The sequence below is a fragment of the Xiphias gladius genome, chromosome 1, assembly GCF_016859285.1.
Source record: "Xiphias gladius isolate SHS-SW01 ecotype Sanya breed wild chromosome 1, ASM1685928v1, whole genome shotgun sequence".
NCBI classification, from domain to species: Eukaryota; Metazoa; Chordata; class Actinopteri; order Istiophoriformes; family Xiphiidae; genus Xiphias; species Xiphias gladius.
In genome coordinates this window covers 25463215-25476824 of record NC_053400.1, presented here as the reverse complement: position 1 = coordinate 25476824, position 13610 = coordinate 25463215, and the positions used below count along the sequence as shown (strand labels likewise).

Genomic DNA, 13610 nt, shown 5'->3' with positions numbered 1-13610 from the left:
TATTAAAGCGGCATACTCTCTTTCAACCTAGTTTTATTTTCCTAACTTTTCTTTTTGCTCCAACTCTTTTTAACGTATGATTTATGAAGAAACCCACGATATTTTATAATGATGTTTTTGCGTTTTCCTCCTTCTATCCTCATAATCCTCACAAACTAGGGGCCCTCTTGGGCCCCTCTTGTTTTTCATCTCTCTGTAAGTAATGTACTTCTCTGTGTGTACTGTGGCATAGACAACTTCAGATCTAGATATTGGACAGCACAATCAGTCTCTTTAATATAAGCTAGTATAAGCTTTTTGGAATCTGTAAAAATCCCTTTTATATGTTAATATAAAAGTAATTACATAATGTAAGTTTATATGTTAATGTATTTTTTACTTTCTCCAAGCAGATTTTTTTAATAGCCTATTTAGATTGCACTCAATAAAGAGGAGGATTCTTACTGGTTCTGAATTGAGTGTAAGCCATTTTAACAAAGTACTTGCATGCCACCTGCATGCTAACTACTGTAGCTACTTTGTGATTAGCCTCAGCTCGTCTCCAATAATACACAGTCTCACGTCAACGCACTGGGCCTCTGAGCCAAAATAAATGACTGAGTAGAGATTTGTTTGTTTATTTATTTATTTTCACAATTGAAATTACCTTAAAACAACCATAAGTATAATAAACATGAACTCCAAAGACTAATTTAGGAAAGGAGTAAGAATAAATCTCACATGAAAACAGAGAATAGGGCGCACTGTGCATACTACACACAATAACATGGAAGTATGCTTAAAATATTAATTTAATCTTTAGTGACCATCCCATGGTGAGTAGTAAAGGTTTTAGGTCTTGTCTAGGCTGTGAAGTATTGGTGTTCAAGCGCTGGACCAAGCTCTGCAGCTCATCAAATCATGAACTGTGAGCCAGAGAGGTAATGAGAGTCCTTCCAGATGTTGGTCTCTCCAAAGTCAGTGGTCCTCCTCTTGCACTGGCAGCAGCGCTTGTACTGTGCAAGTTTATCCACCATGGGCTGACCAGCAGACCTGACCACAGGGAGACATAATCAAGAATGGAAGAACAAATGAATTACCAGGAAAACATGTCACCCCACATGAATGATGTAGGCACCTTTTTAGGCAGGTCAGTAACAAGGTGCATCATCTCAGGTTTAACACAATCAGAAGAGTGTTGTGCAAGCAATGACAGAGAAGCTCAGTCCTTGAATACCAGAAATCAGGAGATAATTTACTCAAAATGAAAACAATGTGCGCAGGGTGTTTTGGCCTTTCAAAGTTTGAAAGTTTAACATTCAATAAAATCACTTTTCTCTTAATGGAACATTAAAAAGAGGTCAGTTGCCTCAAGCATGCATTAAATTTAAATAACAATAAATACTTTTATAATAACAATGTATAAAATGACAATGAGAAAACAATGTGACAATGTGAAAAGGGTCACTCATAGTGATGAACCTACAGAGAATTATCATCCAAATCTGCAGCTCCTCTCAGCTTTACAGAGCTCATTCTTTAGCTGTCCAGGCCACAACTTTACAGTTCTGATTCACTCTCACTGCTCCCATAGTGTCATTTCGGACGCAGCAGGCAGCTGTTTGCAGCAACAACAAAGAAAAAGCTCCAAAAACCCACTGTATACTAGCTGCTCACTACCAAAGAGCAGACAGACACAGTTAGCTACTAGCCGGTGAACAGAGTTGAGCGTTTAGCAGCTAAAAAGTTCGATAGTTCCCTCAGTAGTTGGTAGAGAACAAAAACAGAGCAAAAAGAGAGTGAATGTTAGACTTATATTTTTTTCCAGGTTGCCTGAAGCACAACTCTAAATGAAAGCTAATGTAACCTATGTGTAAATAACCAACCGTCTGATAACAAGTTTGCTTACGTATCATTAACTCAGAAGGTGATGATATGTAAATGTTGTTTTCATTATTCGTTTCCTTGGTGCCCATGTCACCCAAAAAAAATCCGTTATTGCATGTTTAATGCTAATAAGACTAAATGCCAAATTTTGTGATGATGCTCAAGGTGACATTCGCACACCTCAGGAAGCGCCTCTCCTCCTCCTTTCGTTGATGTTTGAGCTTCACACTGCGACTCCACTCGTCCTCTAAGGACTTCCTGATGTCCCGCTTCTTCTCAAAGTGATTAATGTGGTCCAATATTAGCCTGGCGTGAAAACATATCAGAGAGAGACAAACTACCATAGTTTCCACATAAAAACAATATGTTTTGAACTAAGGCTGCTGCTGTTTTCTCCAAACCCTCCCTTTCTTTCAATTCCCCCATCCTTTACTCACTCTGTTTTGTTGTGTTTGAGCATTTCCCTCTCTTTCTCCAGCTGTGCCTGGTGGTTGTGCAGTTCTTTCTTTTTCCTCTGAGTGGCAGCACTGTAATTTACCTGGAAGAGCTGCAAGTATACAGAATAACACCACATCAGCTTCACCATGTAGTAGACAAATTTAAAAATAGGACATACAGTAACAGTTCTCAGAATATTTGTAGGCCTGTCAGCCCCAAAAAATGAACAATTACAAAAAACAGAGGTGGAAAGTACCTAAGTACATTTACTCAAGTACTGTACTGTACTTTTGAGGTATTTGTATTTTACCTTGGGTATTTACATATGCTACCTTATACACGAACTTCACAACATTTATCCGACACCTGCAGTAGTTAGTACTGTAGTTAATTTGCAGATAACAAAACATAGGATCAACAAATAAAATATGATGCAATTTTATAGTTTAAGCCACTGTATCTTACTGTATATGAAGTAGTTAAAATCAGCTACACCTCAACCAGCTGCAACATGAAACTGTTGCTTCCATGTTAATGCATCAATGATATTAATCCAGTAATATAATATATCATAATATAACACCTTTAAAGAGGTGACTCTGCTTACTTAAATACTTTTGATACTTTTACTACATTTTGCTGGCAATACTTCTGCACTTTTCCTTAAGTAAAGGATATGAGAATCTCTTCCGCCACTGCAAAAAACAACGAACGATGCAGAGTCTTTTAGTATAATCAAACAACTATGATTATGGTTATTTCTTCCCATCTACACGAGGCCACAACTAAAAAGCAATTTTTATGGCAGCAATAAGAAACAGAGGTGACCTTCTGCGCCCTCTCTCGGCTCTCTGCGTTGCTGGCTGCTGTCTCACAGCGAGTGAACCCAGAGTTGTCAGCCGGGTACACTGGAGGGTCTGTGTACTTCTTATCCCCCACCTACAGGACAGAACACACTCAGTTCAGTTGTAAGGTTACCATAGAGCAGACCGTGACATAATACAGCCCCTCGGCAAGATGTGGCCTGGTGACAGGTCCGTTCTGACCCGCAAGTTCGAAACAAAGCAAAAAATGAAACTTTTGTTGCTGGTGCCCTTTGCTAACATCCCCAATCCTGAACATAGGACACAAACATCATTTTAGTCTGTCAAAAGAACAGCTGGCTAGGATGCAAAGGGTACTCTTCTGATTTAGCATTACACTCCTGCCGGGAGTCAGGATTGACATCTTTTCTTAAAGAAGAATGTTTTTAATCCCATGCATTCTTCCTCCTCGTCAAAACCTGAGCCACTTCAAGCAAAGATGAGTAGCGATTTCCGAGGTCTAGTAAGCTCACTACTTTGTAACTCCACCTTCCCATATTTTTTCAATTTTATCTCGTAGTCTTCAGTCCCAACTGATGCTGACTCAAGTTACATTGCTTGTGGCAACTTATCAGATTTCACACAACTACTGTACCTGCGGAGCCAAAAGACTTACAACTTATACAACTTGAAACTTTTTTCACATAAGCAGTAGTACTCCCCAAGACCTGTACACAGACTTAACTGTGTAAAATCTGTGGAATTCCCCTTTAACAAAATGAGTGACAAAAATAGAAAGGTTGATGCTGAAGGCAGGTATTGACCTTTTTTTCTTTCCTGTGAAGTAGGTGGTGAAGCCATGTGCTGATGATAATGATGATTAAACTTTAACAAGTCAACCTGCAGATTCTCTTTTACTGATGTAAAACTTCTTACTGACTTCAATACACTTCAAATGCTTCACTCATCTGATTAAGATGGCTTAGTTGTGTCATAGAAAGCACCTTTTAGGGCCCAGTAACTACAATATATCCGGGCAATTATATACAGTATATGTGCTTCCCTATTAACAAAGATACTTGAATGATTTTGTTCAGAAAACATATTTCTTCAAATGAGTGAGCTGGAAAGAAATTCTCTCTTTTAAAACTCCAAACTCTGATATAGTTATTCTCTGAGATACACTAAAATCTGAAATGACTCGCTGTTAGACTAAACAGGAAGGCATTTTACTCCCTTCCCTCCTCATATTGACACTGGTGATCGTCGCTTGTGCTGCTTTGTTTCTATGTGTGCGACAATACAAATACTCCAAAAAATATTTCAACATCCTTTGCAAAATGTCACGTGTGAAAGTCCACTTTTAAAGTGTTTTCTTGCCTGAGTGTCCAGAGCCCTCTTGTAATGCTTAGTTCTCTCGTGTTTCTGCTGGAGCTGCCGAGCCCCATGCAAAGCGATCCTAAAACACAAACATACACCATATGACACACTAGTTATCACAGCAGATGATTGTTTGCAAAGCCTGTTTCGGACTCACTCCTGGACCAGCTGGACCCGGTCTAGACGCTCCATTAGAAGACGGTTCTGCTGGTCCCGAACCTTGCATTGCCGCCGGCTCTCTACCTGGCTCTGAAGATCGTTCATGTAACGATGCTGCTGAATCCTCTTGGCAGGAGTGAGGGGCCGAGTCGGGAAGATGAATGAAGTCTAAGGAGCCCGGAGAAGACACTGACTTTTAACAGGCCACTAGAAAGATGCAGAGAGTGTTGAGAACTGTAATGTGTTATTTGATGTTTTTAAAGTAATAATCCTTAACATATTCATGAACTCAGACCCTATTTTTGATAATATTTAGGGTCAGCCTTTTTTCTGCAATGGAGATTTATTGTATTGACATTCAGTAAGTACCTCTTTGTATGGTATTTATCATTGTTAGAATTGTTAAGAATCCACCACTAAGACACACACAAAGGATTCACAGGAATTTCACCGTGTAGATTTTTTATATCTGCCTCGCAGTTTACTGTTCGCTTCCCCAAAGTCGTACCAGAGCTGTATTAAGTTACTGCTCTTACCATTGCTGGTTCACATTAAAAGCCTTCAACTAGAAAAACACAGGATGACTTTCACTTTTTTTAGGCTTTATACTTTTACTTCTGACCGTTCATCAAAAATGTGTCCACAAAACAAGACATCAATCATTTTCTGCATTTTCTGACAGCAGATCCGATTTAGATATTGCAGGGAAGGTAACCAATTTTACTTTTCCCTGCTACTTGTGCTGTGTGCAACACGAAATCAGATAATGGGAAAAGGCCAATTATTTGCTGACGTCTCTTTGCTGAGTTTGTTTGGGTGCACTGTACACAGATACAGCTGTTCTGTTTAATATCCCAGAATTCTGAACCATGTAGTGTTGAACTGTATTTGCTTTTACCATGTTACCAACGGTGTTGCCAAATCAACAATGACTGGAATCGTAAAGATTAAAACTTTCATGTCCAGGACTATGTTGCACCAGCTATAAATACTTTACTAAGTTTGTATGTAAAGTCCATCCTAAGTTCTTAGTAACCACTAGTTTCAAACTAGTGATTTACCTAATCAAGTTGCAACAGTAAAACTTAAGAAATATTTTGGCTAGTAAATACTAGAAATGGGTAAATCAGTTGCTATGGAACATGTCTGGAAAATGTATCAACTATGTAAACAGGAAGTGTTTGTAACACCACAAGCTGTAATATAACCTTCAAAAATAACATTTTTGGGCCAAACCTCACTGCCAATCCTTTGCAAATTTGAGTAAGATTTCCTTTTATTTATATCTACGTCCACATAGAAATCTGTGTGTTAGAGAGTCAGTGGGAGATATCCGATTAAGCTAATCTAACAGTATTTGGTCATTTAGTCGACATGATTAACCACCTGAATTGTAATTTGAGGTATACTGTAGTTTTTGTGAAATTTAATTTAAAATCTTCTCAGTTGACATCATTATTAGACAGCATTTTGAAGTGTAAGATCAGATATTGTCAAGAAAATTAACAATTTAACACCTCTGTCTAAAGGGGTCATATGTTAATTCAGTTAACTAACAATATGTAACAGTTACATCTGCCAGATAGAAGGTGTAAATATTCAGCAAAAACGAATCTCTACGTAGTAACTGGTTTGTCTTAATTTGCTAAAGTAAACGTTTATGTTCTGACTAGGCAAAGATTGAACTTAGGAGCACCTTGAACAACGGGGCTGCAATTTCTACTCACCGGGTACAGAGGACAATAAGTCTTCTCTTTTTTCTCTGACATTTGCAGGTTGAATATAGCAACCTGCTTTGCATGCTCACGTTGCTCACTCTGCTTTGCCTGCCAAATGCACACACAAAAACAAATGCTTTTATCATCACATTGACTGCAGAAAAGCATGACATATCATACTCACAGGGTAAAAAGTGAACTTTTTTCACAGGGCTTTGGCCCCTCGATTGATTCTTGGGACATGCTGCTCTGTTTTAGAGGCCATTTTGTTGAACCACGATATCATATTGGCAAAAACAACAAACAACAACAGGATGAGGCCTTTTTTCTCAGCTCACTGGTCCTGACTGGAACCACCCTTAACTCCTCATTTCTGGAGATGTCTTTTTTTGCTTTTAAAAGTTTTTATTGCTGCTTTCACTTTGTCTTGACATAATGGTTTGAGTTTTATCTTATTTCTACTTCTGGCTGTGTAAAACCAACAGTTTTTACATGCCCAGTCTGTTGGTTGTGTGGTTTTCTGATCCCATTTTTTTTCTTGACTAGAATGAAAGGTTATTCCGAGAGCACTCGCAAATCACCTTAAGTAACAGACAGTATGAAGAGGATCATATACTGTAGATATTCAAGTTGCCAAAATCTAATTAAAAAAAACAACTGTATCTATTCAAACATTTTACACACTTTTAAGAAGATTTGCCCACTTGACCTGCCCAATCATAGTTTTTAGTCACACTAGCAGCGTGGTTTGGGGTATGTCCGTGTTGGTATGTCCATTGGCTTGTGGGTCGTTCCACCACTTTGGTCCAGGTTGCAATATTTCAACAAATGTCGGATGGATTAACATGAAATTTGGTTCAGACATTCATATTCCCCAAACGATGAATCCTAAAGACTCTGTTGACCCCCTGATTTTTAATTAAGTGCCACCATCAGGTTTCAAATTTTGTTTTTTAGTGAAATGTCTTGACAACTATTGAATGGATTGCTATGCATGCTGACGTTTAGCTCATATAGGAGTGTGCATATTTTTGTGTGGCTGCAGACTCTTATTGTCACACACACACCTGTTCTTCCTCTATACACTGCTTCTCTCTCTGTTGTTCTTTAAGCAATAAGAGTTTCTCCTGAGCTTTCTCCTCTGCCTGCTGCTGCTCCCTCAGGCACACTGGAATATTTCTTTGGGCCCGCTGCATACACAGGTAGCACAGCTCCTATAGGAACAAGGTAACAGGATCAGTAATGTAAAAACTTCATGTTTGTAAGGTTAAAATATATGCTTTAGTCATTTTCCTCTCAGGCTTTTGAACAACTTAAGCCTGCAATAAGGGGCATGGAGAACATGCTAGAAAACAGTTACTTATCGTTCATTCATTTGGAGTTGTGTTTCTGTCCACCTGACAAACCTAAAGTCCAATATTTTCTCTCTTTCTAGCTCCGTTTTATTCTCCACCAACTCCAGAGGGGTCTGCCTGCTGGGCTCCTCTGTGGAGTCGCCTCCGGCAGAGGCCTGCTCTTTAGCTGCTAACTGCATCACAATGTTCACCAGCTAGTCGCTAACTGTGTCTTATCTACTATTTGGTGCTGAGCAGATAGTGTTCGGTGGGTTTTTGGGGCTTTTTTTTGCTGGACAGTGCTGTGTGCTGCAACTGGAAATGACACTACGGGAGTGGTGAGATTGAACCAGAAAAGAGAGTTTGCGGGCGGCAAAACAAAAACAGTGAGTCAGATGTGAGTACAACACCCACGACTCCCTTGACAAAGACCTGAGCTGCCCTACAAGCAATAAAACTTTTACATTTCGCCTTCTCAGGCCCAACTCAATACTTGAAATGGAATTTCAAACTCCAAACCCCTCCTTATTCTGTGTAGGGTCTCAGAATTCTGGAGCCCATCATAGCCTACTCTAGGTGAGAGGCGGTTTAGACCCCGGGCAATTTCATACTCAAACAGTAATATCCATAAAACCAGATTCCTAATAAATAACATCTCAATTTCAATCCAATTCCCCAGTCATAAAAACCCATCTATCTGCAGTACAAAGATACATGAAAGCGCCACCACTTAAACACACTCACCTGTCCTGCACGGGTGTGACCAGAGCAACTAACGTTCACAAGAGGTTCCTCCTGTTTTGGAGCAACCTCTGGTGGTGAGATGGAGTTGACGGGCCTAGGAGTGGAAACAGATATTTTACTACTGTATGATGTACATGAAAGAGAGCGACTCCCTGGCTTCTACATGTGCAGCTTGGTGTGAAACTGTTGGTAGATTATTCTAGATTATTCTTGATGTGTGACATGTCTGCATGAACATTCAATTCACACTTTATTTGTCAGATCCTTCCTAAAGCTTGCTCCATGCAATTTGGGTTGTGTTATTGAACCAGAAGGAAATTTTCACCATGACAATTTTCCCAGATTACAGGTGTGTGTCTGTGTGTGTGTGTGTGTTTATGTGTACAAGCGTGGAAGGTGACAGTGAAGGGAGGTGATGACGGAAGAGGAATCTGTTCCACGGGTAGTTGTGCATTATTGATGGAGCTGGAAGCTGCCTCGGGGCAGTAACAATATGGGACCACCACTGAGCTCTCAGCTCTCACTGACCCATCTACCTGCAAACAACAGCTCTTTCCACTGCAAACTGAACCTTTCCTGTGTGTATGCTCGTGTCTTTGTGTGTGGAATACTTGTCTGTGGCCTCCATAGGGGGTTTTGGATTCATTTCCTCAGAGAGGTTGACAGCTTTCATCTTGGCAGGCTGCAGTGTCTGATGGGATTTAGATTCTCTCTGTTGGGGAACTTCTGTAGAGACACACAACACTCTGAGTAGGTTCACTGTTCCTAAACATACTGGTACTGCACATATCTCACTCTTTATTTGACAGCTCCAAATCTATAACTATTGATTCTGTCATTCTGCACTCTATTATACTTTTGTTTTAGCTTAACTTCTTTTACACCCTATTAATTCTGTTTTTGACTTCAAGGTTTTGGGGTTGTTGTTTATTTATTTATTTCGGGTTTTTTTAAATTTATTTATTTTTTTGTTTTTGTTGTTTGAGTGTTTGACTTTTCAATAGCCAGCTCCAAGTTGATATGCTATGCCTAGAGTCATTAAGCTTGAACTAATCCCTTTCCCAGTCACTGTATCTCGTCTTTTATCATTAGCAACGAGCTGTCCAATCTTAAACACTGCAAATGGTGCATCAAACTGAAAGTAAACGCTTGAGTCCTATTGTATAGCGTGAGAACGAGTGCTCCTTCTCATCCTCCTGGTGAAACCAGTTCATCTTCTAGTGCCACGACAAAGCTCCAGTGTTAGATGAGAAGATTGCTATCACTCTCATGTCTGTGTGACAAATATGAAACTACAGCAAGGCAACGGTTAAAAAAGTTTAGCACAACGCCTGGAAACGGAGAAAACAGCTAGCCTGTGTGTACAAAAACTTCCCCGTCAACCACCTGAGACTCCAGAAAGTCAGCGCTCCTACCAAGAAGCATTTCAGCACATAATTCCCCCTTAAAACCACCAACTTTAATTGTTGTGGAGATTTTGCTGATTAATGGTCAACTCGTGCGGGAAGAAAAGGTTCAGGAGCCAGGATGCCTTACTTTGAAAATATTTATTGAAGCTTGGCCAAAGAAAACGGAGAAATTATCGGTAAAAGTTTATGTGCATGATGCCGTCCCCTGTGCTCAGTCTTTTAACCCCTACAGATTATGCTGCAAATACTTTACGCCTAGAAATGCTCAAGCTGAATGCCTCCACAGTATGTGGAGTTAGTCTATTGGTTCGCTATTCTGTAAACAGAGAAATGTTTTTACCTGTGTTAGTTGTGTCTAGCCATCAGTATAACATCAGCACATCCTGGTCTGGAGCCATTGTTATCTGGCTATGCCCATGGATTCTAGCAGACCCCAATCTATGGCGTATAGGCAGGCAAAAACAGCCATCTTCGCTGACCTTTGTTACTACAGCAACGCTGCTTCACTTTGATCAGAATGGCTCTGTTTTCCCCAAATAACCTCAGACACCTTCCCAACGTCTTAAGGAGAGAATACAGTGTGCTTTTCAGAAAGATTTGCTGCATTTTTGGCTGAGACCTCAAGGCCCACCCAATAGAAGATTCCCTAACAGTAATGTTTACACTTAGTTTTTTGTACGAATTAAAGAAACGAGATACAGCGTGTTAATTAGTGAGCCGTTGGACAGAGCCAGGCTATCTGTTTCCCCCTTCCTCCAGTCTATGCTAACGTTTCAGCCGTCGGCTGTAGTTTCATTTTAAAGGGTCACCTAACCTTACGGGAAGAAACCAAATAAGCCTTGTTTTCCAAAGTGACAAAGATGACTACTCCTCTAAACAGGTAAAGCAGTTACACATTGCATATATGATAAAAACGAATTAATATCATGTTTATTTCAGCTTTTGCAGCCACTGCAGCTCCGGCTCAGCCTCACAGTGAGGAACAAATGTCTGTTTTCTGTGCAGCAAGTTGATGAGATGGAGCGATGGGGATTCATTTTTTAATTTAGATTCATTAAAGTGTAATCAAACCCCAAACCTAACTGTCAGCCTTGTGTAAAAGGCTCTTTCACCTCCAGCTTTCCTCTTGTCTGGAGCTGGAGACAAGCACCATCCATCTTTGTCACCGGCTTTGTTGTCTGGCTGATGAGAACAGACAGGTGGCAGGGTGAAGGGGTTGGATGTCTGGGGCCTCTGAAGCTTGGACACTTCACCGGACAGTAAAGAGACACTGCTGCCAGGTCTCTGAAGAGGCAAAAGTACCAGTGACCTATATGAATACATACAATACTGTACATTCATTATGTACTGTAACATGCAAACACATGCAATTATTCAAACTCACATTGTTGAAGGCTAACAGCAGCCTACCAGTTCCATCCATGGCATTAACAAAATCTTTGTTGAATTTCATCTGGACCTTTGAAATACATCAAATGGGATTAGATTTAATGAAAACCCAGCTGTCAAAGTCCACGATGTGAATCAGAGCATGAGAAATAAGAGCAACCGAGCCACCTTCTTGTTATGAAAGGACAGAACTCCAATTCCCTGGAAGGTGATAAACATGTTTTGTTCCGAGGCCAAACCTCTGAAGAGGAGCAGAAGAGTTTCTTTAATGCAGCCCTCCACTACGTCTCGACCGAAAGGAGTCTCTTGTGACACGGCTGTAAAGTTTAGCTGCACCACTGGTAGGTGTGTTGCTGCAAGGGACACACACACACAAATCCTCACTGCTTTTTTGTTAATGTGTCAAACACAGTTCTCTCTGATCCACCCCACTGTAAGATGCAAATCCAAATCTCGTATACTGTATCTCTATTTCTATCAGTGCAGCTATAATTCACCAGGATATGAAAAAAAAAAAAACGTACAGTGTTGTACGCTAAATATGAAGCTTCTACTGTATTAACTACTACTATAAAATTGTGATTTGTCATTTTTATACTTTGCTTTTTGTACAGAATTAACAAATAAGATATAATATGTTAATTAGTGAGCTTTGGAGGTGCTGGTAGATGGATTTTGTTACCTTTGGACAAAGTTAGGCTAGTTGTGTTCCCCTGTTTCCATTCTTTATGCTAAGCTAACCTATCTAGCTAAGTTATTAAATATGCTTGAAAAAACATTTTAAGAAATGTGTGAAAATGAAAGTTTGTGGTTTTACGTGAGGTTATGTGCCAGTCAGTTTATTGGCCAGACACAGGGACTTCTTGGAGTTTCCGTTGGTTGCCTGGCAACTTAAGTTTGTTATTGTCCTCTTAGTCTGCAACGAAATAGTCTTGCCCCCCCCCCAAATTTCCCCCGTTTCTGTTTCTAGTCTTTGTCGTAACCTAATATAACCAGGCTGCTGTAGTTTCACATTTACGATACAGATATGAAAAAGGTATTAGCCTTCTCATCTAACTCGTGGCAAGAAAGCAAAGAAGTGTATTTCCCAAAATGTCAAATTATTCCTGTATGTCCAACTGATATGTGTTCACCTGCAGCCAGTGGCCTGGTCTGCTTTAAACCTAGGGACTGGACCAGTTTCCCAGCCAGGAGGAAGATGGGTCGTTGGATCATTGTGAACTTGTTTCCTAGGTCCAACTTCTGCTGCGAGAAGGTGAAAGTACCCAGTCCTGCCAGATGGACCCCCTATTTAAAGAGGTCAATCAATTTCAGATAGATAGATAAGTAGATAGGTAGATAGGTAGATAGATAAATAGATAAATAGATAAATAGATAAATAGGTAGGTAGGTAGGTAGGTAGATAGGTAGATAGATAGATAGATAGAACGGTAGATAGGTAGTTAGATAGATAGGTAGGTAGATAGGTAGATAGGTAGATAGATATGTAGGTAGATAGATATGTAGGTAGATAGATATGTAGGTAGGTAGGTAGATAGATATGTAGGTAGATAGATATGTAGGTAGATAGATATGTAGGTAGATAGATAGGTAGGTAGGTAGATATGTAGGTAGATAGATGTGTGGGTGGATGGGTGGGTGGGTGGATGGATGTGGGTGGATGGGTGGGTGGATAGATATGTGGGTAGATAGATATGTGGGTGGATGGATGTGTGGGTAGATGGGTGGGTGGGTGGGTAGGTAGGTAGGTAGGTAGATAGATATGTAGGTAGATAGGTAGGTAGATAGATATGTAGGTAGATAGATATGTAGGTAGATAGATATGTAGGTAGATAGGTAGGTCGGTAGATAGATAGGTAGGTAGGTAGGTAGGTAGACTAGCCTTCTGTAAGGTCATCTGACGTTCAATGTAGGCGGATACATCAGCCCAAATACAGTCAATATCTGAAAAAACACATTAAGTTTGGTTATATGGCGACATGGAAATGTCGTGATTGACACATATGCGCACGTTATTAGCAGTGTGTAAACTACCAGCAGCTGAAAGAACAGTTTGCTACACTGTCACCAAAACGTTTTGTTGTCCGACCGTTTTCAGAGAGCTGGGAGAGTGTAGGTAAAGTCCGCCTGTCTGCTTCTGACACCAGCCGCAGTATGTCAGCCATCTCTGTTAACCCGTCGGATAAGAAACCAAACCAAAACAAACCAGAGAAAACCTCGCAGGAAGAAGCTTTTTTTTAAAAAAAAACCAAAACAAAAACGGTCTCTCCAAGTCCCGCTATCGCCCTGCGTGGCCGCAACCACCAGAGACCAATACAAAGAGGTTTCGGGAGCCGCGGTTGCCCTGGAAATCCGCTCCCGCGGGGCACG

At 40.3% G+C, this 13610-nt stretch overlaps 1 protein-coding gene across 5 annotated transcripts; it reads right to left on the bottom strand.

The window, feature by feature from the left end:
• Positions 1–626: 626 nt before the first annotated feature.
• On the bottom strand, positions 627–13439 carry LOC120794380 (coiled-coil domain-containing protein 81-like). 5 transcript variants are annotated; one of them, XM_040135415.1, is made up of 16 exons: positions 13330–13439; positions 13123–13184; positions 12374–12527; positions 11409–11593; positions 11236–11310; positions 10964–11135; positions 9054–9168; positions 8443–8536; positions 7432–7578; positions 6374–6472; positions 4645–4814; positions 4488–4566; positions 3133–3243; positions 2304–2413; positions 2047–2172; positions 627–1032 (listed from the first exon to the last, which is right to left on the bottom strand). In XM_040135415.1, the coding sequence occupies exons 1-16, from the start codon at positions 13403–13405 to the stop codon at positions 894–896; spliced, it is 1914 nt and encodes a 637-aa protein (XP_039991349.1). In that variant the 5' UTR covers positions 13406–13439; the 3' UTR covers positions 627–893. The 5 variants fall into 5 exon arrangements, with proteins under 5 accessions (XP_039991349.1, XP_039991367.1, XP_039991374.1 ...); XM_040135433.1 differs by having other exon boundaries at positions 13275–13412; XM_040135424.1 differs by lacking the exon at positions 627–1032 and adding an exon at positions 1504–1597.
• Positions 13440–13610: the final 171 nt, after the last annotated feature.

Excerpts from the sequence above, each read along its gene's own strand:
- LOC120794380 (XM_040135415.1), bottom strand. The coding sequence starts at position 13,405 with ATGGCTGACATACTGCGGCTGGTGTCAGAAGCAGACAGGCGGACTTTA. Across the intron at positions 12,528-13,122 it reads GTCAGATGACCTTACAGAAG|GGGGTCCATCTGGCAGGACT; the intron begins GCTAGTCTACCT and ends CTCTTTAAATAG. Across the intron at positions 9,169-10,963 it reads AGACAAGAGGAAAGCTGGAG|AAGTTCCCCAACAGAGAGAA; the intron begins GTGAAAGAGCCT and ends GTGTCTCTACAG.